We start from the raw sequence: 24,788 nt of genomic DNA on the forward strand, positions 1-24,788 counted from the left end.
GAAGGAAGAATAAGGGGTTTATTTACAGTTTACAGCACAGTTTAAATTTAAAAAATGCAACTCAATCCATGGAAGTTGATTTAATTAATAGTTGGGTCCTCCCATGACCATTTCCATAGCAAATGACAGCAAGTTAGGAAGAGACATGCTTATTCATATGCTTTCAAAACTTCAAGAGTGCACAGACACCCATTGCTGTTTTTGATGCCCATCTGTGTGAGTCTAGAATCTAAAGCTATTGTTATTGCTCTAGAATGGCTTTATGATGAGCATACATCCTTCTTTTGGATATGCCCTGGTAACAACCTAGTCTGTTCATGTGAAGGAGCATCAGTTTAGCACAAGACATTGTATATTCTAGCAATTGTCTCTTCTGCCCATTAATTGCTTGAAGATAATGTCCTACAGACATTGTATGCACAGGTCTATTAGCAACCAATAGGCATCTTTCTGGAAAACCCAGGATAAATGCATGTGCTCTAGATTCCATTCCTGAACACTCAGAACACTTACTTTAAGAGCAGCCTCCCTCCTATGTAGACCACACAAATTGCAGTAGCCTGTCTCTAGAGCACAGCCTAGAGTTTAAAAATTCAAACCCAAATGTATTACTCATTATGGAACCCCAGTGACTCCTGGATCCATATTACAGATCTAGACTGCTTTGTTCTAGGGCCAGCCTAATTTCTTGTTGCCGTAGAACCAAAGTTGACCTGCAACTGTTTGGCTGTGCTCTAGACTTCATTCTCTGTACATGTTCTTGCCTTTGGCAATCTTCAGCACTCATGTTCCAGAGTGCCCTTATTGGTTTAGAAACTAGAAGGCTGTGCATGTTACAAGGAACCTCACACAGCTAGGTTTATTTTTTAAAATCACACTCTACAACACTGCGGGGGTGATTTGGGCACCTGCCTCAAATATGGAGACAGACTTGTTCCCTACTCATAGTCCTCTAATGAGCTCAGCATTCCAACGCCCCTCTCTGAAGATGACAGCTTGCAGGCTGCCCCTTTTAGTCTAGGAGTTCCTCTGTCCTGCAGATGTCACGCATTCTGAAGAGGCTGTGAAGCTCAGTCATCCTCTGATCCACCAACATAGTGACAGACGGCATCATACTCTAGTGTCAAGAGTTTCTCATCATCCTGCTGCAGCTGCACCAGTGCACGGCTCTGCGCTTTATCTCGACGAAGAATATGGCCCACCTAGGTGGAGAGATAGAAGAGTGTAACTCATTGGTTTTTGGAGGGTGAGATGCAATTGTATATAGATTTAGTGTATTGCTCTCATATGCATTGCATATCTTCATGCAACATATGGATATGCATTCCTAGCTCCACTTTCCTCCATTTTTGATAAAGTTTAACCTGCTATGCTGACACCTGATTAGCTTCTCACAAAATGGCAGCTGGATGGCACTTCAGCTAGAGAAGCATGTCTTTAGCTCATCAAATTGGCCGCCTCTCATTCAACTGAGCCAAGCTTGTACATGTGCTGCAAGTTTTTAGAGCTGTACCTACTGTATGTGATACAGTGTTGTCACTGCTCGCTATAGGGCTGGGGAACTGGTGGCTCTCCAGCTGTTGCTGGACTCCAGCTCCCATCATCTCTGACCATCAGCCATCCTGGTTGGGACTGATGGGAGTTGGGAGTCCAACAACAGCTGGACAGCCACCAGTTCCCCCTCCCTGGTCTACTGTCTGGGACTATAGGGTGGAGGAATCAACAGGAAGCACTCATAGCTTCCTATTCGGGGAAATTACCTGTTCTGAAGGTACATAGTTCGAAGGTACTCCTAGATCTATCATTATAACTGAAGGCTTAGAGTGCCTTTTACCAGCTTCAGCTGGTACACCAACAGCCTTTCCATTTCAGGATTGGACTACCTAGCACCATGGCAGTGCAGCAGGATTCCATTTTGTTTCCAATGCTATTCAACTTTTGGGAACAGTCATTCAGAGACTTGGAGTGAAATACCATTGGTAAGCTAATGACACACAACTCTAGTTCTCCGTGGCAAGTCAGGAAAGGCTGTCCAGGTCTGGATGTAGAAGACTGGATGAGGGCCACTACACTGAATCCTGATTAAACAGAGGCACTGTGGGTGGATGGTTCCCATGCCCAAGTACTGGGTAGGTTACGTACTGTGGATGGGGTTGCACTCCCCCTTAAGGAGCAGATAGGTAGTCTGGGGGTAGTTCTAGATCCAACACTGCTGGTGGAGGCACAATTTTGCCAGCTATAGCCATTTTTGGACAGGGATAACTCAGCCATGGTGATCCATGCATTAGTAACTTCACAACCAGATTACTGCAATGTGCTTTACCTGGGGTGCCTTTGGGCTTGTTCAGAAGCTACAACTAGTGCAGAACATGACAGCAAGGCAGGAGAGTAGGGGAACTGACGCGAACATATAGCACCAGGTCTAAAGGACCTATATGAGCTGGCAGTTAGCTACCAAGGCAAGCTCAAGGTGCTTGTGTCAACATATTAAGTTGTCTAGGTCTTTGGAGCTAGGTGTTTGCTGGATCACCTATTCCTCTATGTGCCAGCCCAGTCTCTGAGATCAAATGGAGACAACCCTCTTGACAGTGCCACACTCGCTGACATGCAAGAGGGAATTTTCCACAGTGGCCCTCTGGATGTGGAATGCCCTCCCCTCAGATTCGGCTGATGACATTTTTATTCAGGCAGGCATTTGATTACTTGTCTGGAGACATTTTGTCACTTTTGTAGTGTAAATTCGATTTATCATTGCTGGAGCTTGATTTTTCAGATCACTTTATTTTTCTTGTTTGTACATTTGAATTTTGCACACCACTCATAAGAACATAAGAACAGCCTGCTGGATCAGGCCAGTGGCCCATCTAGTCCAGCATCCTGTTCTCACAGTGGCCAACCAGGTGCCTGGGGGAAGCCCGCAAGCAGGACCCGAGTGCAAGAACACTCTCCCCTCCTGAGGCTTCCGGCAACTGGTTTTCAGAAGCATGCTGCCTCTGACTAGGGTGGCAGAGCACAGCCATCACGGCTAGTAGCCATTGATAGCCCTGTCCTCCATGAATTTGTCTAATCTTCTTTTAAAGCCATCCAAGCTGGTGGCCATTACTGCATCTTGTGGGAGCAAATTCCATAGTTTAACTATGCGCTGAGTAAAGAAGTACTTCCTTTTGTCTGTCCTGAATCTTCCAACATTCAGCTTCTTTGAATGTCCACGAGTTCTAGTATTATGAGAGAGGGAGAAGAACTTTTCTCTATCCACTTTCTCAATGCCATGCATAATTTTATACACTTCTATCATGTCTCCTCTGACCCACCTTTTCTCTAAACTAAAAAGCCCCAAATGCTGCAACCTTTCCTCGTAAGGGAGTCGCTCCATCCCCTTGATCATTCTGGTTGCCCTCTTCTGAACCTTTTCCAACTCTATCATATCCTTTTTGAGATGAGGCGACCAGAACTGTACACAGTATTCCAAATGCGGCCGCACCATAGATTTATACAACGGCATTATGATATCGGCTGTTTTATTTTCAATACCTTTCCTAATTATCTCTAGCATGGAATTTGCCTTTTTCACAGCTGCCACACACTGGGTCGACATTTTCATCGTGCTGTCCACTACAACCCCGAGGTCTCTCTCCTGGTCGGTCACCGCCAGTTCAGACCCCATGAGCGTATATGTGAAATTAAGTTTTTTTGCTCCAATATGCATAATTTTACACTTGTTTATATTGAATTGCATTTGCCATTTTTCCGCCCATTCACTCAGTTTGGAGAGGTCTTTTTGGAACTCTTCGCAATCCCTTTTTGTTTTAACAACCCTGAACAATTTAGTGTCGTCAGCACTAAATCAGCACTCCGGGGCTGATTTTAATAAAGAGCAGGTTATAAATCACCTAAATAAATAAAATGCATCTGATTACCCAGGCCTTCCCTACCTGTCGACATTGGCCTGGTGCACACCAGCATTTATTTATGGTGAATACTGCATTTTTAATTCAAGCTTGTGAATTACTGTATTAGTTTTATTGTGGATTATGTTTTATTGTTGTGAACCACATTAAAATATTTATATATCTGTTGTATATCATGTTTTTTAAACACACACAAAGATGCTAGCTTAATGTCTAATTTCTTCCTAACACTGACTGCCCCAGGTGAAAGACAATCCCCTTCTCCCTACCCTATATTCAAAATAAACTAACCACTCTCCAAGATTTCGGCAGATAAATTTTAAAATTATGCTATTGCTTTCCAATTCTGTCTAGCACCCATTTATGGTGTTTATTATTTTTTATTGCAAGACCTGTAATAGATATGAACCCACATGTTTTTATACACCTATATAAACGTGCACACACATATAGTGTTGCTAGCCACCCTGAATCCTTCGGATATGGAATGAGAAAAGGATTCTTATTATTTATTTAATTTGTATCCCGCCCTTCCTCCCAGCAGGAGCCCAGGGCAGCAAACAAAGGGCTAAAAACACTTTAAAACATCATAAAAACAGATCTTAAAATACATTAAAACAAAACAGCGCTAAAAACATTTTAAAAAACTTTAAAAAAGGGTTTAAAACATTATTAAAGAACATATTAAGCAATTCTAACACAGACGCAGGTTGACATGCAATAGGCAAGAGGTGAGAGCCAGATGTGGCAAAGTGGTTAGGCCGGGTGTCGGACTTGGAAATGGGAGATCAGGGTTCGAATATCTACTCAGCCATGAAGTTCACTGGGTGGCCTTGGGTCAGCCACTGCCTCTCACCCTAACCTATCTCACAGAGTTGTTGTGAGGATAAAATCAAGAGGGGAAAAAACATGTTTGCATACCACCTTGAGCTCCTTAGAGAAAAAGCGGACTATAAATGTAATAAAAAAATAAATGTAGAGGTGGCTGTGGTTACAGAGGAACAAGGGATTCATTCTACACATGCTCAGAGACCTGGGTTGTTATACTCAGGGTAGACCACCTGAAAGAAATGGACCCAAGTTGGACATGTGGATTAATTTCAGTGGGTCTGTTCCAAGTAGGACTAATGTTGGATACAAGCAATTATCTTGAGCTATTTGAGGACTGAGCTCTGAGATTAGAAAATCATCTGAGCAAAGTCTTCACTTGAAAGCTACCCCCAGCATGCCGAGACATGAATGTGGAGGCTACATGTTGCTTGAGCCAAGATGACAAAACAGGGTTCACACACCCTGCATAGCTCTCAGTCCCAATGCCCATGTTTTAGTGTGTGTCTCTGGAAAAGGTATATTTTCTTTGCTTCTTTCTCTCTGTCAATCCAGTCCTTCCTTGAATCTCTCAACTTCATCTGCATAATTTGCAGGTGTTTGTTTGGAAAGTTAAAATTTGCAGCTCATATTCTAAGGTAAATGCTGCGGAATCCTGCAGACCTCCCCGTAGCTCTCTGGATTCTCTTGCACCTGGAATAAATGCTTAATTGCAACCAATAAGATGTCAATTTATTATGAGATTCTCTCTCTCACACACACACACGTTAACGACCCAGGCCCCAACCCACTGTGATCTGTGACTCACCCGGCCAGCATACTCCCCCAGCACCACCATGACCCAGTCAGAATCACTCCGAGGGATAACCGTCTCTAGCATGGACTCAGGAATCCCTGTGGAACGAGGAAGACCATCTCAGCCATTAGAAGAGATCAAACCAAGTACCAACAATTAAGTGGGACACTACCCTAGGCCTACCCCAGTTCCTCCATCTAGTGACAAGTCACACTGAGCAAGCCCCTTCCAAGAGTCTGAAGCTACGGACCTGGCCACCATTTGGAGATCTTCTGACTTTCTTCCTATAGGAAGGTCTCTATGTAGTAGCGTACACTTCACTGCATTTTCTGTCCTCCACTCTCCTAGCTGCAGATGAAGGATTGGTTATATCTGATCTAGTAGAGCAGACATGGGGAACTTTTGGCCCTCCAGATGCTGCTGAACTACAATTCCCATCAGCCCAGCAAGAGTGGCCAATAGCCAGTGATGATGGGAATTGCAGTTCAGCAACATCTGGAGGCCCAGAGGTTCCCCACACCTGTGGTAAAGTTCCAAAGCTGAGCTGGGCTTCCAGTGGCAAGGTACGAACCATTTTTGTGCTAAACAGTACAAGTTACATATACTGTACATTTTTCTCCATCCAAACTTTCAAGCGCTCAGGACCTTACTATTTCCTGTGTAGGAATAAGTCCTCAATAGAAGTTGTAAGACAGAATATAAACAACTGATGCTTACTAAATCCAGGGAGGAGGAATCTAAGGTCCATGGGTCAAATGCGGCCTTCAAAACGCTATCTGGCCCTCAAGCAATGCCACTCACCAGCCCTGCTCCAAACCCTCCTCAAATGCTTCTTCTCTGGCTGGAATGTGCCCTTAAACTGTAGTAACGTCACTTGCTTGCGTGGATGGAGAGATGCGTGTCTGGGTTTAGTGTAGCCTGAATGAGACTATGCTTCCTCAATGTCAGGAGACTCATCTTGCTTAGCATATTCCAATAGAATCATGTTGGTTTCCCGGATGTACCAGACAGATAGCTCTATCTTATCCATGGAAAAACTGTCCCCACCACTACAAACAATACTTTTTAGTATCTATAGTCTGCAATTGGGGAGGGGGAGATTTCTGTCCTAGTCATGTATGTCTGGGGGGGAGGGGCAGTTGCCTACTCCCCAAATGAACTAAAAACCCCAGATCCCTGGCTTCCTTTAAAACAAGAAAAGTTTCTGGCATTTGTAGCACATGTAAGCTAACATGTACAAGTACTATGCTTCTCATTTTTCCATGAGAAACTAGCCTGCTTTCAGTGTTTTACTTTGTGCCCCCACCCCAGAAAAATTCCTGTGGACACCCATGGTCCTAACCAGCCACACCAGAGAAAAATTTTCTTCTACCCTAACTGTGCAAGGACAGCCTCAAGTCCAAGGGAAGGCCGGGGATACTCACCATCCAGAATCCGACCCTCTTCTGTTCGACAGACACATGTGTCTGGCTTGAGGACATCTTCGATTACCATCTGGGGGGGGGGGGAGGAAGGAGGCCAACACAGCGTTACATGCCATTTTACCTTTGAGGGGCGGGATAAGATGAAGGCTTAGACACAGCCTTAGTCTTGGATGCATGGGAAACTTTGATCAAGGGGGCATTTAACCTCTAGGAGTTAGCCTTCAGCACAATTGCAAACGTCCACAGTCTGAAGTAGCACAGGCATCTCGCACAAACGCACCACCTCAGTTTTTATCTGGGGAAGTCACTCGATTTACATCCACAGGGTCATTGCACTAACAGAAGCCAGCACAAGGATTCCCAGGAGCACAACGCAACTTCCCGCCCCCAAATCTGCTCCAGAGGGTCAGGAGAACCCCTAGAACAGCACACAGGCAGAGGAGAGGGGAGACCGTTCTGACAGGCAAGAAGAAGTGCTTGCTCTGAGGGAACGATCTCCTCTGCACTGCGTTGAACACAACCTGCAGTGCCCGTCCACCATCATTAAAAAGTGTCCCAAATAAAAACTTACCTCCTCAGAGAGAAAAGCTCCCTTCTCTCTGAAACTTAGGGGGAGGGGCAGATTTGAAGCAAGGCCCACATTTTCATACAGGGGTTGCCTTCAAATAAGCCAGTCCTCATATTAAGAAAAACAAACCCCACAGTAGCACAGCATTAGGAGGGGTCTCTACCACCTAAAAACAATGAACTTTTAAAATAAGTGTCAAAGCGCAGTTGAAACATGGCAACAACTGCATGGCAAGTACATACTTGGGACACGTGTGGTAAATGGCATGATGCAGCTATGGCAACTGTTTTAAATAGCAGCGACATGGGTGACTGAATTAGACCTCAGTGGCCTGAAGCTGAAGGGCACATCGATTCCATGTGCTCTGGTTATGCTTTGTCCCTCCCCTACAACTAGTGGAAGCAGAGTTATTCAACAGTAAGTGAATACAGGCAGATGTGATGCACTTGCATAATGTCACTGACATGGAAAATTCAGCTGTTCCTCATAGTTGGTGACCCTGGCAACTATGGGCACCACTATGCCCTCAAGACACCACCCTCCAAATTTCTATTTTTTATTTTTTTAAAAAATGAGGGTTTGGGGTATTGGTTGCAGGGAAGGTTGCCTGATTTTTGGGCCTTGTTTAATTTGTTTTCAGAGTGTGCAGGTGTTTGTTGGGGAATTCTGAGCTAGTTTTTCCTCTGTGAAATGGGTATTTTGTAGTACCCATGACAACTTCTTTGATTTCCAAATGTGCCTTCAGGCCCAAAAAGGTCGGGAACTCTGCCTTGCCCCTCTCTCCCACCCCTGCCCATGTACACAAAATCTAGCTGGAAGGCTCATGGAGACAGGAATCTCTCTTCTACCACTCTGTAAAGCTCTGTGGCAATGCCATAGAATTAAAACATATCTTGCTTAAGTTCAAAATACATATTGTCTCTGCTTGTTTGACAAATTTCAACACTAAAATCACTAACATTTTAAAAAGGAACCTTCCTTTAAGTTACCTTGGTATTGTAGTATTTGCCCCCCTTGAAGAGCTTATCTACAAAGCGGACTCGCAAGTCTCGCCGCAACCAGTGAGATGTTCTGGAAGAGGAATTGCTGCCGCTGCCGCTGCCACCACCCTTCTTCTGCTTCCCAGCACGGTCGTCTCTGTGGGCAAAAGACACAGAAGTGGTAAATTATTAGTGCCATTCATGTGAGCTCTTTCCTCTAAGCCAGGGACAGGGAACCTATGGGCCTCCAGATGTTATTGAACTACAACTCCCATCATCCCTGACCACTGGCCATCCTGACTGGCCAACATCTGGAGAGTCACATCCACGGTTTAAGCCATACCAGTTTGTATTGCAATTAACAATTAGACAAGACTTTTTTTTAAAGCTTTGTGATCTAGGGATATGAGAAACATAAATATTGAACATAACACTGGAGGGGGGGGGATAACATAATAATCAAACAGTCCTCAATTTCCTCTATCCTAAGAAGGTGGCCAGGTGCTGGGTGAACACTCTCAAGGCTTGTTCTTGGCTTACAGCTCATGGCTTGAACAGAAACAAACCACGAACCCCGGTTCACATATGTAACGCTAAGCCAACCCTTGCGGCTCGGTTCGCCCAGCTTCGGGCAGGTGGAGGAAAGCGGGAGCAACCGAACAGCACGCAGTTTGTTCATGGTAAGCCACAATTTATTCTTATAGTGGCTTGCCATGACATGAGAACCAGCCCACTGTTAGCTTCACCTGCTGTCAGTTAACCCGATCGTTCTTTGCAGCAAAAGCTAAAGACACGCAGCAGCTCTGGCAGAGATGCCTCACAATGGCTAGGTATGCTTTATGGAGAATCCAGCCTTGATCAAGCAGTCAGCAAAGAGGCTGCTAGCACAGTTGTTCATCCAGAACTGGGAGCATATTTGCCCCACCACCGCTGACACATTACCTCTCGGCACCTGGCGGATGTTTCCTCTTTTTCTCTCTCTCCTCCTTTTTGTCTTCTGAGGCTCTGTGATCCGAGTCATGCTTGGTCCCATTTCTCTGTTCTGTTTCCTTCTCTTTGTGGCCCTTGCTGAGGCGGCCTGCAACAGTTGGGAGGAAAAGAACAAACTTCAGATGATTTTCTTCATATTGAAGGGAGTGGCACAGGTTTTCTGCACATTTGCAAACCAAGCTCCAAAAGCAAGATGGCTAGGCTTTAAAAAGAAAGGGACAACAAGCATCAGGAATCTTTAGCCAGACACTACACAATAGTTCTCAAAAGCAGAACTGAAGACAACACATCCTGAGTCTTAGCTGATCTTATTAAGGAAGACAGCCTAACTTACTTAGGTCTTTGGCCAGCTTATCGTATTCCTTCTGGGTCACAGGCCGGACTCCATGCTGACTCACGGTCACCGTTTTGCCACCGATGGCCAATTTCACCATGACGCGAGCGTTATCCCCATCTATGCCTTCAATCTATGGAAGACCAAGGGGGCAGCGCCCAAGAATAGTAAATAAGCGAGGCGAAAGGTCAAGTGGTGGCAAGGGATAAGAGCGCTTTCTGCTGTCAGAAGGCCACTGCCTCAATGGCAACTCCAGTTTGCAAGTCCTGGAGAGATTGTAATGATGCCAAATAAAGCTACATCTGCACTACAAACTGGGTTCAAACTGCTCTAACTATCAGAGACCCATCCCTTACAAAGGAACAGTAGGCATCCTGGTTTTCTAAAATGGATGCTCAACTCTCTTTTCCCCCCCAGCACATTCTGAAAAACGACAATTCCCATGGCACCTTGGGAGAACAAAGATGCAAAATTTACATGGTAGAATCCAACACTGTGCCAAGTTGACTTCTGCTTGCTCAACAGGGCTTTCCCTTTCTCTTCTGCCCTCCAAACTCCAAATCTTCTCCAAAGAATTTAGCAGATCCTCTGGAATGGATTTAGGGGGCACATTGAGGGCTGCAGACGGGAGAAGAGGAAGGGGAAGTCCATTCTGCTCACACACAGATGACTTTAGATTCAACCCAGATTGTATTCTCTCCCCAAAGTAGGGAAGAGATGGTCAGTTATGGATAAGGAAGTGTGCGTGTGTTAATGGTCCTTGTTCATGTCTCAGACCAAGCTTCTTTTTTAAATATTCCCTTAGCAGCTTGTACAGCAGGAATCAGGAAGGAGCCTATGCTGTGTGTGGACTCTCTGTAATGCTTACAAAGCAAACCTCATCACAAGGACCTAAATGGGTTGACTCTACCCAACTGGTGTAAAGACTGAGAGGCAGCTGAGAAGTCCCACCCCCACCACCTACAAACGGCTAACCAGTTCAGTTGAAGAGAGAAAGATCCGATGATGTGCAAAGGAAGGCATCCCAAGGAAGCAATTAAAACTTGGAAAACCAGCTCCACCAGCCCTCAGCCCACTGATTAATAAGGAGGCAGCATCCAACCAGTCTTATGACACAGAAGAGAACTGTGGGTGGGTCTATTTTCTGCCTTGTGACAGTTACGAGGCACATAAATATTGAGCTGGGTGGGAAGTGACAGGGAAGGCCTGATCTCTACCCGAGCAACTGCTGATACCTCTATAGAGAGCCCCTCCTGCTCACTTGCAAAATCCCAAACCCAAGAAGATCTGTCAACATGGATCTGAGCTGAAAGTGACAAACAGTAACAGTTCCAGGAAAGCAACCACTCACCTTCCCGTACAGCTCCTTGTGAGGCCCCACCTCGATAAAAACCGCACCCCCTGTGACCAATCCCAAAGGCTCATCCTTGCTCTTTGAAGGCTCCTCGCCAGGCTTTGGGGGTCGTCGGGGTCCCGAGGGCTGCAAATCCTGGGCTACCGAGCGGTCTGCTCCAAGCCCCAGGCCTTTGGGTCGAAGACGATTCTCCAGAGGCTTCACATCTCTTCATGTGGACAAGAAGAAGAGCAGGATGGGATGTAAAAAAGACACCATCGACCCCACCCAAGTTGGGGCAGAATTTGCACCCACAAGATGGCAACCCCTATGCATTTTAATAATGGACGGGGCACAGCGAGAGGGATTTTCAGAGTATTCAGACTAGCCAATTAGCTACTAAAGCTGGGCGGACCACTTTTACTTTTTCATATACAGCAGAAGTGGGGAAAATGTGGCCCTCCGAATGGTGCTGGACTCCAGCTTCCATCAGCCCCAGCCGATGGCCAGGGAGAAATGGGAGTTGTAGTCCCACAACAGCTGGAAGGCTTCACAGGGTCCCCATTCCTGGGTTACAGTAAAAAAAAAATCAGCACCACTTCCGCCTGTCTCTCTAACAACCGCCTTAGGAATGCAGTCAAAATTCACTTCAGCACAGTGTCGCCTTAACCTGGAGATGTTTTTCTAAATAATAATGTTTTATGAGGTCTGTGACGTCCGACAGTCCCCCCTTAGGAACACATTCCCTAACCTCAGGACATTGCCAAGAAGACTTCCCTGGACCTTACTTGGTGCAGAAGTGGAACCGTTAGAAATATGTGTCCCAAGCCAATTATAAGCTAACTGGACTTGGATGTAAGGCATGCTCCCTGAAGTATAGAATCATAGAGTTGGAAGGGGCCTTGTAGGCCATCGAGTCCAACCCCCTGCTCACAGCAGGAAATCCACAGCACTTCAGTATTTGCACTTCCAACTCCTCTCTTCTGACAAAGTTTTTGCTCTCCAAATTATAGTATCACTACTATTTATTGTTAGCAGCCTGACAACCTAGCCCTGTTCAAATTATTGCTGGGCCACACCAGAGGTTTAAAACTAAACATAAGCCAGAGTTTAATACAACCAGCCTGTGGAACATTCATTAAAATACTAGCAATGGGTTAAAAAGTATTCCCTGCTTGCTTCATTCAAGCCACTGAAAAACTAGCTTCAACAAGCTTTAATGCTTCTGCTGGCACACTGAGGAGACTCCATTCAAAGGGAAGGGGGTATCACGGTTGTGAAGCAACCACTCCAAGCACCGTTATCTATGTCCTTGCGGAGTCTGACCCACCATTTAAAGTTATCACTATCCTCGCAATGCAGCCCACTAGGCTTGAGATTTAAACCCAGATCTCCCAGATAGGTATGTTAACTATAGATGCACCATGCCTCCATGGGCAACTTGCTCTCAGCTTTGGTTCCCCAACTATGAAACGGCAATATTAACAAAGAGAAACAGGACAGAGTAAAAATCTAGGGTAGCTACAATTATTAACTGAACATCAACATATCTATTATCCTTTCCTCTTCCTTCCCATTGATAATTCACCAACTGCCAGCACTTAGATTCTAAGTTCCTTAAGGCAAGGTCCTGTATTTACTGTTTATGTTACTCTAAGAAGCACTTTATACATGAATGGTCTCCCAGTGTATCATTCCCTCTATTTACGATGTTCAGGCTGCAATCACCATTGCTTATGTAGCCAAAATGACAATTCCCTCTTTTGCATGAATAGTATCAACAGGATGGGGTGGGGGAAATCCTGAAGTTTGCAGAGATACAAAAAATATATCACAAAAAACCCAATGGTTTAGAGATGGATATAGCACAGCTGCTTGCAAACGCAGGTGATCATCTTTAAAGACAAGGAGTTGTATTCAAAAAATCTATCAGAAAAAACCCTAAGGGAAGGAACCCCCAAAACAACTCAATGCGATCTGAGCATACTCAGTGGCCACAGAATGCTGTCTGACTCCAGAGGTGGGGGGAAGAGAATGGAGTGATTTGAATCCTTAACAGGGAACACTCCGGAAAGCTACCTTTTCTTGCAAGTCCTGCATAATAATATCATTGCCTCCGCCACCTCAGGATACTCACTGCTTGAAGGTGCGCCCGATGCCCTCACCTGCCTTCCAGCCCATGCCCTTCAGCATAGCAAGGCCATAGGCTTCTATTGGTACCTCCTCATAATCCGCCTCAGTCGACTAACAACGAGAGGAGAAAAAGGAGGAAAAGAGAACAGGCATTAAACTCTCCTGGATAGGAGCTCTGATGTTTGTCCAGAATGATCCACCACTATTCTTACCGATTCTGGACGGAGGCTGACATCCACTTTCTCTCCGTCCTCATAGCCATCAGGGACACGGTTCTGCATGAGGAGGGGAATGGAAAAAGTGGGGTCTATCTTTGTGCCACTCTCCCATTGCTCCTGGGACTTCCTGGATTCTGAATACAAAGACATCAAAACATATTATTATTTAAATTATATACCACTTACATGCCAAAATGGCTTCTAAGTGGTTTACAAGTATAACATCAATTACAAAATATCCACTCACAATTTAAATATACCATAAATCAATTCCCTCAAAACATTAAAAATATACAAAATTATACAATAACACAAGCTCGTTAAAAAAGGATAACTATTAAAACAGTTAAAAGAGTAATTAAAACAATTAGATCATGAGGTTCAAGTTCAAGGGAACACTTGTCTAAAGAGGTGTATCTTCAAGAGCTGACAGAAAGCCAATACTGTCAGGGCCTTGCATATTTCAGCAGGGAGGGCATTCCAAAACACTGGTGCCACCCTCCATGTTACCACAAACAGATAATCATCATGCTGCGGCAAAACTAACCAGATTCCATGGGCTGATCTTAATGCCCTTACCTGTCAGCAGAGGGAAAATTAACTAAAGCATAAGCAACATATTGCAGAGTTAAGTCAAGTATTCCTTCCTATGAATGGGGTGGGGTGGGGGTGATGGGTATAGCAGCACAGCTGCTTGCAGACCCAGGTGATCTGGATGTTTGTTGATCATCTTTAAAAACAAGGAGTTGTATTCAACGTAGCACTAAGTAGTTCCATCAGCACCAGATTTTTTTGTGCAGTGGAACTTCCCCCCTCCCCTCTCCATGGGCCTCCTAAATCTGTTCCCAACCCTCGAGAGCAGATCTGGGGAGGCGCAGGGCACACGCAGGGCAAGTTCTTTGCACTAGCAGTAATCATTGCAGTGATGGGATGGGTTAGTTGAATACTACCTGAACACTCTAGCACAGTCACAATATATCCAAGGTCAATCCAGACAAGACTGAGATGCTGTTGGTGGATGGTTTCTCTGATCGGATGGTGGATATATACCCTGTCCTGGATGGGGTTACACTCCCCCCAAAGGCGCAGGTTCGTAGTCTGGGAGTCCTTTTTGACTCTTCCCTCTCACTTGAGGCTCAAGTAGCCTCGGTGGCAAGGAATGCGTTCTACCAACTTCAGTTGGTAGCCCAGCTACGCCCCTATTTGAGTAAAGAGGACCTTACATCAGTGGTACATGCTCTAGTAACCTCACGCTTAGACTACTGCAATGCGCTCTATGTAGGGCTACCTTTGAAGACTGTTCGGAAGCTACAGCTAGTGCAAAATGCGGCAGCCAGACTGCTAACAAGGACCAAGTGGTCCGAGCACATAACACCTGTTCTGGCTTGCTTGCACTGGCTGCCAATAAGCTTCCGGGCTAGATTCAAAGTGTTGGTATTAACCTATAAAGCCTTATACGGCGCAGGGCCACGATACCTGTTGGAACGCCTCTCCCGATATGAACCGGCCCGTACACTACGTTCCACAACGAAGGCCCTCCTCCGGGCCCCGACTCATAGGGAGGCCCGGAGGGTGGTGACAAGATCTAGGGCCTTCTCGGTGGTGGCCCCCGAATTGTGGAACAGTCTCCCTGTGGAGGTGCGCTTGGCGCCAACGCTGTTTTCTTTTCGGCGCCAAGTGAAAACCTTTCTTTTCACCGAAGCATTTTAATTTAGTTTAATTTAAATTTATACAAATTGTTGTAATTGATTTTTGATTGTTTTTATGTCCTGTGGTATTGTATTATGATTTTACTGTACTTTGTTCACCGCCCAGAGAGCTATTGCTAGTCGGGCGGTTTATAAGCTTAATTAATAAATAAATATAAATAAATTTCCCAGGGTGGTTTGCTCACCTCTTGCTTCCACTGCCCAACCTTCTCTCCCCTGCCCTTTTGGGGTTTTATCTTGGCCCTAAAAAGTTTCTGTCTAAGCGAATCTGTGGCCCTCCAGCTGTGGCAAGACTACAACTGCCATCAGCCATAGTCACTATGGCCAATAGTCAGGGATGGTGGGACTTGTAGCCTGGAATATCTGGAGAGCTGAAGGTTCCCCATTCGTGCCTTAAGCATCAGGTATGAAGTAGCAGACAATCTGTCATGTCATACTGCATGCACCCTTTGTATCTCTCATCGGGAGTAGCCAACCTGGTGCCCTCCAAAAATGGCTGGACTACAACTCCCATCATCCTTGACCTTGGCCATGCTGGCTGGGATTGGTGGGAGCTGGAGTCCAACATCACTCAGAGACTTGGTTTTTTTCCCCTTTTGTCAACTTAGTAGTATTAGTAGCAGTTGTCTAGTTGGTCATTCATGTGCTCACCTGGGAGCAACTAGTATTCACAGTAGGTTAGTGCCAAGGTACAAACATGAACTAAGTTGTGCATTGTTATGCTACCCATGTGCAATCACCATAACCCTGAGAATGACTCCAACTCTCAGCAAGATCTTTGTGCACCCTCAAAGGAAAAAGAAGGGCCTGGTGTGAAAGGGAGGGGTATGTGATTAAAGATATTACAAGTAAAATACTTGACTGGTGCAGAGAAGGAGGTCACCCAATTAGGCTCTTGGTGTTTGCATGGAGAGGATGGGAAGCATAAAGGGAAATGGGTATCAAAAACACGAGGAAGAGGGAAGAAGCGGAGTAGACGGACTGATGCACTTAACAAGAAAAACAGAGAAAAGACAGGAACTGGATAACCAGAGGAGGAAGCAGAACCTAAGAGGAGAGCATGGGTCAACAGGCTTTGGGATGAGTGGGAATAAAATAGAGTCACCACCAGATAAGAATCAGCAATCAATCTCAGCGTCATAGTCTTGGAGTGCTCCTGAACCTCCATGTTGCAATGGTGGCCAAAAGTACTTTTCATCAATTCTGCTGACAAGGACCCTTTCTTTCCAGTTCAGACAAGACAATGATTTATGCCTCCAGAGCCTCAAAGGTAAGCAACCAGAGTCTGGTTACTGTGACAGCCAATAGGGGAAAAACAATGAATGGGTCGAATCCAGAGATTCCACCTACAGAAAGGGGTGGGCGGATGTTGATTTTCCCACCTCCTCCTCCTCTCCCTGCCAGCCCTCAGAGTGCTGCCCTGCCCGAAAATGCTCCCTTGAGGCTCATGGGATCCTACTGAACAGAGTTGACTATGGCACAGGGGGGTGAGGGAAAAATCATGAAAGGCTGAGCAGAGGCATCTTCTGCTCCATACACAGAAGGTGTCTCTCTGATCTTTCCTGGATATTTTTTCTTAATTAATGTTATTTGCTATTTAATTTAATTTTTTGTACAATGTATTGCTTTCTTGATGTATTGCCTTGTTGATGTAATTTTATATTTGTGTTTACTTTTTCTGTAAACTGCCTTGAGGGCAGTTTGGCCGAAAGGCGGGGTATAAATAAACATTAACATAACATCTCTCTCTGCCTGCCATGCCACAGACCACCACACTTGGGGAGGGGGTAGGAAAGTCCCTGCCCCTTTCTATAGGTGGCTCTCTGGACCCAATCAGCTCTTGTTCTTAAGGATAGAAGAGGAGCAGGAGGAGGAGGGAGTGCTCACCTTCAATGAGCTCTCTGACTGCTTGTGCCTCCACACAGTTGTTCCCCTCCTGCTCCTGGAGGGATGCAGGGTCTTCTGGCTTCTTCCATTTGTTCTTCTGTATCAGTGGAATTACAAGCTCTTTCGGCTGTGCGGCTGGCCGAACACTGTGGAGGAGCATATGCCAATTAAGACCATAGAGAGGGCGTGTCTACCCATACAAGAAAAGCAAAGTACAATGGGGAAAAAATTTTGACAAGGTCACTCCATCACACAACTGGTGCCCTGATTACATACTGAGTGGAATAAATGGAATTCAAAGAAAATTACTCTGAACAAAACATATTAGTAGGCCCAAGCCTACCAATTCACAGTCTTCATCAGAGTGGGGAAGGGGATCAACTGTAGAGCCAGATCCTCACAAGTGGCCAACCCACCACAACCCACCACTTGTCCAGATGGGCAAGGTCACCCACCTATCAATCATCTGACATCATATGACTTAAAATGCAGCCCTAATTCTTCCTTCTGCATTTGGCACTGTTTGCAACCAGTCCAACGCGCGACATCCTACAATGTCAAATAATGGACAGGTGGGTGTGGCCTGGCCAAAACAATCTAACGCAGCAAATAGAGAAGCCTGGTACTTTGTGGCATCACAAGCACACAGCAGCTTTGGACGACAACAACAACTTTACAAGCCCTCAAACTTGTTCAAATTATTTCACATGCATTGCAAGAAAGGCTAAGTAGAAAGAAATGGTTACCAATTCCATGCAAATGACTAACTACAAGAGCATTCATTCATTGGCGATTACCCGTGGCCGAGTAAGATTGTCTTCCAGGGTAAGGTCTTTAACAGTGGGTCCGTAAGTGACTGTGGAGACCAATTCTGGATCTACACAGCCTCCCACAGTGAGGACATAGGTTTCCAGATGGAAGATGGTCACGATGAAGATTTGCTTGATCTGCCTTCCGCTTAGCTCGTTTGTCCCTTTCGCCCTGTACTCGTGCTTCTTCAAAGTACATAGCACCTTTGATAATGGCCGACCTCCAATTGGGACGCTCATGGGCCAAAGCTTTCCTGTTCTTGATGCTCATGTTACATTTTTTTAGATTAGCTTTGAGAACATCTTTAAACCTCTTTTGCTTTCATGCATCTACTTCCACTTGCTGATATGACAGGCAATAAATGCTGTTGCATTGACCATAAGCTTAACAGTCACTCTTTACTAAGGAACATTCCTGCAACACGAAGGATGCCTTTCACTTTCATCTCTATGTCTGTATTGCATCTGTATTTCTGACGGGACACTGGGTTGCAAGTTAACCTTTGGGATGTTTTGTGCAGCATCTATGACAGGGATGGGGAACCTGTGCCTCTTCAGATGTTCTTGGACTCCAGTTTTCATAAGCCTCAGCCAGGATGGCCAACAATCAGGGATGGTGGGAGTTGGTGGAAACATAGAGGGCACAAATTTCCCATCCCTGATTTTGCCCTATTCCTCACTTAAGCAGTGATGCTGGGTCTGGGATGTGCCACACCAGGCAGGAAGTCGCATGACTGAATGATCCTCTACAAAAACCAAACCCCTGTAACATTTCTCCCCAAAGAAAACTACACGGCTTGGGACCACACTACCTGATGGAACGCCTCTCCCGATATGAACCTACCCGTACACTGCGCTCAACATCGAAGGCCCTCCTCCGGGTGCCTCCTCAGAGGGAGGCTCAGAGGATGACAACAAGAAAGAGGGCCTTCTCAGTGGTGGCCCCCGAATTGTGGAATGATCTTCCTGACGAGGCACGCCTGGCGCCAACTTTACTATCCTTTCGGCGCCAGGTTAAAACTTTCCTCTTCTCCCAGGCATTTTAGCATTTTAGTATTTAGTATTTAGTATTTTAATATGTGTTTTTGTCTGTCTTAAAATGTTTAATTTTGAAATTTGGATGCAGTTTTAAAATTGTTTAAGTATGTGTTTTAATTGTAGATGGAAGTTTTAGTTTGTACACTGCCCAGAGAGCTTCGGCTATGGGGTGGTATAGAAATTTAATAAAATAAAATTAAAATAAAATAATACCATCCAAAGGAGAAAGCTAAGTTTGAACTCCATCTCCCTAACAGGCTCGCTTTCTACGTACAAGGATTTTAAAAAATATATCGAGTCGGAAGTGGTGCATCTTACTCAGACAGAAGTTTACTACTTTGGCTGAGAGAACTGGGCCTCAGCCCTGGACACGGAAGAGCCTCCCCACCAGGGACCTACATGTCCCTGTACTGGAAAAAGCCACAGCGGAAGGAGCCTCTCGGCGTTCACGCTCAAACCAACCGCCGAAATGGGCGATTAAGGCTGCAATCCAATGCATGTCTACTCAGAAGTAAGTTCTATTGGGTTCAATGGGACTTACTCCCATATAAGTGTGTACTGGATTGCCGCCTAAGCCGCCTCCACCTCCAGCATGCGCGGCGGACCCCATACCTTTGCAATTCCCGCCCCTCGATGGCGGAGAGGAAATCAGGCTCCTGTTTTGCTTCGCCGCTACCATCCTGCCCTGTCACGAAAAGAAACCGCCTCCGCCCAGTTGTTCGGGTGAAACCGAACGACACCGGAGCAGCCGGGGCTCCTACTGGCTTCTCGGCATCCTCCGCCATCTTCCTTTCACTTCCTTGTCCCACCCTCTCTTCCGTCAGTGTCTTTTGTTGGGTATCATGGGAGACGAAGTTCTCAAGCCCCTCCTCTTCTCATTGAGCTTTAGAAAGCAAGCGCGCAAAATGACTACAACTCCCGTCGCTCAACGCGGTACAGCGTCGCGGTTCCCAGCAAATCGGGTCAGAAATATTTCAACTTCTGTAGAGCATTGCGCTGATTCTCACAGGGCAACAGCGCGGTGATCTGTGAAACGACTGGTGTCGAAACCACGCATGTGCCACATCGACCCAGAAGAGCTATATACCCTGTGCGCATGCGTAACGCAGAGTATCGCTTCGTGTGTGGTAGTACTCTTCTTTAACTCTCCCAAACAGGCTTATGAAGAAAATCAAGGACCGCTTGTATCGCGCGAGTTGCCTCAGGTATTTGGGGGGGTTATTTCCAAGGGGAAAGGGCCATTATCACGCTATACGAGCTGGTTACATTGCGACACATGTATTTGCTGTGATGGAACATGAGATGAAAGGCAGTTTTGCGCAGGCGCTCTACTTCAATACGCAAAGATGACTGCGCATGAGTCTCGGTGTGCTCCAGTTGACAGGATTGGATGTCTGTTTAGGACAGCCAATGTAAGGCTCCTTTTGGACCCAGAGACTGCGCTGTTAATGGTTGTAGGATCGGCAAACATTTAATGGCGATGCTTTATTCCATCGGTGCATCTCTCTATACAAGGAAAGCCTTCACCTGTTGATTTTTGCCTGTTAAGACATCAAGCTCCTGTAGAAGGCAACATTTTATTATGAATCCATGCTGGTGAATGGCTTTAGATGCCAGTGATTTTTCTCACATCTAGTACTTGTAATCATTTGGGGGCTCGTGTGATGGATTGCTAAATACCCTGAACATAGAAATGTGGAATGTCGAGGAAGAAGCTAGACTGGAACCTTCCACCTTGACTTACCATGTTTCTCTGCCCAAGGGATTTTTACTTTTGAAAAATTATTATTATTATTACTACTACTATTACTACTAATATGGAGGAGCATACATTCATGAGCCTCCACCTATATTCCAAAATGGTGCAGATAAAAGAGCTTACTACTTCATTTTCTGTTTATGATAATGACCTTGGACAACATGGGAATGCATAGGATGAAGTAACCAAGAAGAAGTCAAGATTTAGCTAGGTCTCCACTCTGGAGCCTTTTCACTGTACTAGCACCCAGTCCTGGGAAAGAAGAAGAACATGGAAATAATAACATACAAATGTAGGGAGCTGCTTTACATTAAGTCAGACCCTTGATCTATCTAGACTGGAAGCAGCCCTCCAGGATTTCAGAAAGCACAAGTAAAATATGCAGAATGCATTTCTCAAGGTAAATTCACAGCGCTGTTATTCTCTGTTAAGCCCTAAATGGTTTGGCCTCAAGGTGCCTCAGGAAACACCTTCCCCCATTTGTTTCTAGCACAGTGGCAAAGCAAGTAATAGACCAATTCCTTACTCGAATCTGGTACCTGTCAACTTAGGGAGGATGGGACGTTCCTCCAAGGACAAGCGTGACATTTACTACCGCCTGGCCAAAGAAGAGGGATGGCGAGCCCGCAGCGCATTCAAACTTCTGCAACTGGATGAGGAATATCATTTGTTTCAAGGTGAGTCAAAAAACACACTTCCACATTACATCGCTTTTTGTTCCCTCACTGGAGGGCTTGAATAAACACTGAACCCTCAAACCTATCTTTAGCTCCAGAACCTGTAAAGTGGAATATTAATGTTTTTTGCTTTGGTACCTCCTGCCTTCCAGCAAATAGCTCCTTTACTAGATGATATTAATCCTGTTTTGTTGGGAGATACTACTGCAACAAAGAACAGGATTTAGCTAACCTGCAGGCTAGTCCCTTCATACCTTTTTAGGCTTTGGAACTTGTGTCATTCACATCATGTTGGCTGGGGGTTTTGCAACTGAATTGGCAGGTTAATCAGAGACATTGCCTCTGAACATGTGCACAGTGCTGTTTGCGCACCACTGAGACACCACAAATACAGTGCCTTGCAAAAGTAATCAGACCCCTGACCAATGCTCATGTTACTGAATTACAAATGCTACACTGTAATTTCGTTCTGTGTGATACTTTATTTTGAAACACTGAAATTCAAAATCAATTATTGTAAGGTGACATTGGTTTGATGTTGGGAAATGTTTGTAAGAAACATATGTTGCTTGCATAAGTATTCAACTGTGCTGTGGAAGCTCCCAGTTTACACAGATGAAAGAAATTGCCCTATCGAGGACACAGTTACCTTACCACTGGCCTCCACCTGTGAACCATTAAAGTTGCTGTCACATTGTCAGGATAAAACGCCTGCTGTTGAAGGATCATGGTCAGGCTATGGATCTGAAGGAAAATGAAGACCAAAGAGCATTCTACAGAAGTGAGAGATAATGAAATACAAATGCATAGATTAAGAAAAGGATACAAAAGAATATCCAAGTGTTTGGATATCCCAGTTGGATCAATAATCAGGAAGTGGAAGCTGTATCACACCACCCAGGCACTGCCAAGAAAAGGCCGTGCCTCAAAACTCAGTGCTCAAACAACGCTCAAACAAGATGGAGACTTATGAGAGAAGCCACAGAGAGGCCAACAATCAGTGGTTGGGAGTGGAGTAATGGTGCACCAGTCAACCATATCAAGCTCTGAACAACACTGGCCTGTATGGGAGGGTGGCAAGAAAGAAGATGTTACTCAAAAAGCACCATCTGAAAGCACGTCTGGAGTTTGCCAGAAAGCATGAGAGTGCCCCAGCTGCGATGTGGGAAAAGAAAAGACCAAGATAGAGCTTTTTGGCCAAAACTCAAAGTGCTACGTGTGGCGCAAATCTAACAGTGTCCATGCCTCAAGACACAGCATCCCTACAGTGAAGCATGGTGGTGGCAGCATCATGCTGTTGGGATGCTTCTCATCAGCAGGGACTGGGCATCTTGTTAAAACTGAAGGAAGAATGGATGGAGCAAAACACAGGGAAATACTGCAAGAGAACCTGCTTCAGTCCACTAAAAAAGTGATGCTTGGGAGGAAAGTCACTTTTCAGCAGGACAGTGATCCCACGCACAAAGCCAAAGCAACCTTGGAGTAGCTCAAGAACAAAAAGGTGAATATCCTACAATGGCCCAGTCAAAGTCCTGGTCTCAATCCAATTGGGAATCTGTGGTGCTCTTTGAAAATTGTGGTCCACAAGTAATGTCCAACCAATCTGAACAACCTGGAGTGAATCTGCCAAGAAGAATGGGCCAAAATCCTTCCTACACTTTGTGCAAAGCTGGTACATACCTGCCCCAAGAGATTTAAAGCTGTTAGTGCAGCGAAAGGTGGCTGTACCAAATATTAATGTGAGGGGGTTGAAAACTTATGCAAGCAACATATTTCAGTTTTTTATGTTTCTTACAAACATTTCCCAACATAAAACCCATGTCACCTTACAGTAATTGATTTTGAGTTTCAGTGTTTCAAAATAAAATATCATACAGAACAAAATTACAATGTACCATTTGTAATTTAGTAATATGGGAACATTGGTCAGGGGTCTGATTACTTTTGCAAGGCACTGTATCTAGGGTGCAGAGGCCAGCACTCCAGATGTGGCTTTCAGAAAAGCTGAAGCCCTCCCGTTGTACAAATCATCCCGATTATCTTTGTCAGGAAGGCAATCCAGAAGTTCTGCTTCCTAGTCCTCTTTGCAGTCCCTTTGTAGTGGTGCTACCTGATTTTCTCTTGTCCTTCTCAGGTGTCTCCAGGGCTGTGGATCTCTGTGCAGCTCCTGGGAGCTGGAGCCAGGTTTTAAGCCGAAAGCTCAAGTAAGCAAGCAAACAACTTGACTGAAGTGTGTATAGTGAGTTGCAGCCCCCTGAGGCAGGGCTGGGCAGACTTCAGGCTTGTGGGATTTACTGTGTTTTTTTATTTGAACCTTTTGCTCCATCAGCCAGAGCAAGATGCAAAATTGTGGCTTAGCAGGATGGACATACACTGAAAATTAAGGGCAGGATGCCTCTGAGCGCATGTTCAGTCCAGGAATATGTGCTAAGTTCCAGAATCAAGTTTGCAAGTCCTTCCACACACAGAAAAGTCCACTCCTGGTTCCCCCTCCCCCAGTGTTCTTTCTCAGCAACTTAATTCAGAGGGTAAAATACTTTTAGCTGTTGCTATTGTTAGGCAATTGGGAATCAGAAATCCTTGCTGATCTACTGTAGCTTACCCAGAGATCTACCAGTATATTCTGATCTACCATATACCCACTCCTGCCCCAAAGGAGAAAGGGACATTCATCCTCATTTTTGTTTGTTTCTTTTTCCCCCACAGAGGAGAAGACGCTAAAAACTCAGATGTCAAAATAGTGGCTGTAGATTTGCAAGCCATGGCTCCATTGCCTGGTGTCATCCAAATCCAGGGGGACATTACCAAGGTATGTGCTACCTAGTGCAGCCTGGGATGCAGTCAGCCCTGGCTGGGTCTGACCTCCACCACGTGCTGAGCTGAAGATGTTGAGGCCTACCCAGCCAACAGCCTCTTTGCTTATCTCTCTGTTTCCAGGTCTCTACAGCCAAGGAGATCATTTGCCATTTTGAGGGGCAGCCGGCTGACCTGGTGGTGTGTGATGGAGCCCCTGATGGTAGGCGGGAAACAGGCTACCAGCCTCATTGGGGAACAGGGACTTCTGCTGGTCCACATTAGCTTTACAAGAAATAAGAGGAACGCTGCCTGTATTAACCTGGATATGTAATTCTTTTTGTATTGCAGTGACTGGACTCCATGACATAGATGAGTACATTCAGGCCCAACTACTGCTCGCTGTGAGTATCTCCTGGTGTTCTCCACCACCACCACCACCCCACCATCCCCAATGTGTAATGGTCTTAACCCAACTAAAAGGGATGCTGTTGGGGCTTTACACTAATGGAATAACCTGGTGGTCACCCTCAGCAGAAAGTTGCCCAGGATGAGTGAGTGCAGCAGATCTGGAAGTTTGATATGAACTCCAGATTTAAAGGGG

The 24,788-nt window shown here is 45.4% G+C and overlaps 2 protein-coding genes across 5 annotated transcripts in view; one reads left to right on the forward strand and one right to left on the reverse strand.

The window, feature by feature from the left end:
* On the reverse strand, positions 1-20,022 carry GPKOW (G-patch domain and KOW motifs). Its single transcript, XM_061614280.1, has 11 exons — positions 19,568-20,022; positions 17,109-17,254; positions 13,507-13,646; positions 13,299-13,405; positions 11,180-11,390; positions 9,829-9,961; positions 9,447-9,582; positions 8,514-8,661; positions 6,957-7,026; positions 5,545-5,630; positions 1-1,202 (listed from the first exon to the last, which is right to left on the reverse strand). Exons 1-11 carry the CDS (start codon positions 19,738-19,740, stop codon positions 1,071-1,073), a joined length of 1,482 nt encoding a protein of 493 aa, XP_061470264.1. The 5' UTR covers positions 19,741-20,022; the 3' UTR covers positions 1-1,070.
* The window catches only part of FTSJ1 (FtsJ RNA 2'-O-methyltransferase 1), a 10,901-nt gene continuing 6,000 nt past the window's right edge, over positions 19,888-24,788 (forward strand). Inside the window, exons 1-6 of one of the 4 annotated variants that reach the window (XM_061614284.1) lie at positions 19,888-20,160; positions 21,205-21,391; positions 23,526-23,595; positions 24,098-24,200; positions 24,329-24,407; positions 24,536-24,588. In XM_061614284.1, the coding sequence (XP_061470268.1) occupies positions 20,011-20,160; positions 21,205-21,391; positions 23,526-23,595; positions 24,098-24,200; positions 24,329-24,407; positions 24,536-24,588 (642 nt within the window). In that variant the 5' untranslated portion in view covers positions 19,888-20,010. Of the gene's footprint in view, positions 20,161-21,032; positions 21,115-21,204; positions 21,392-23,525; positions 23,596-24,097; positions 24,201-24,328; positions 24,408-24,535; positions 24,589-24,788 lie in introns of those variants that run through there. The other 3 variants (XM_061614282.1, XM_061614286.1, XM_061614285.1) reach the window with 3 other exon arrangements.

The sequence above is a fragment of the Rhineura floridana genome, chromosome 3 (assembly GCF_030035675.1).
Source record: "Rhineura floridana isolate rRhiFlo1 chromosome 3, rRhiFlo1.hap2, whole genome shotgun sequence".
NCBI classification, from domain to species: domain Eukaryota; kingdom Metazoa; phylum Chordata; class Lepidosauria; order Squamata; family Rhineuridae; genus Rhineura; species Rhineura floridana.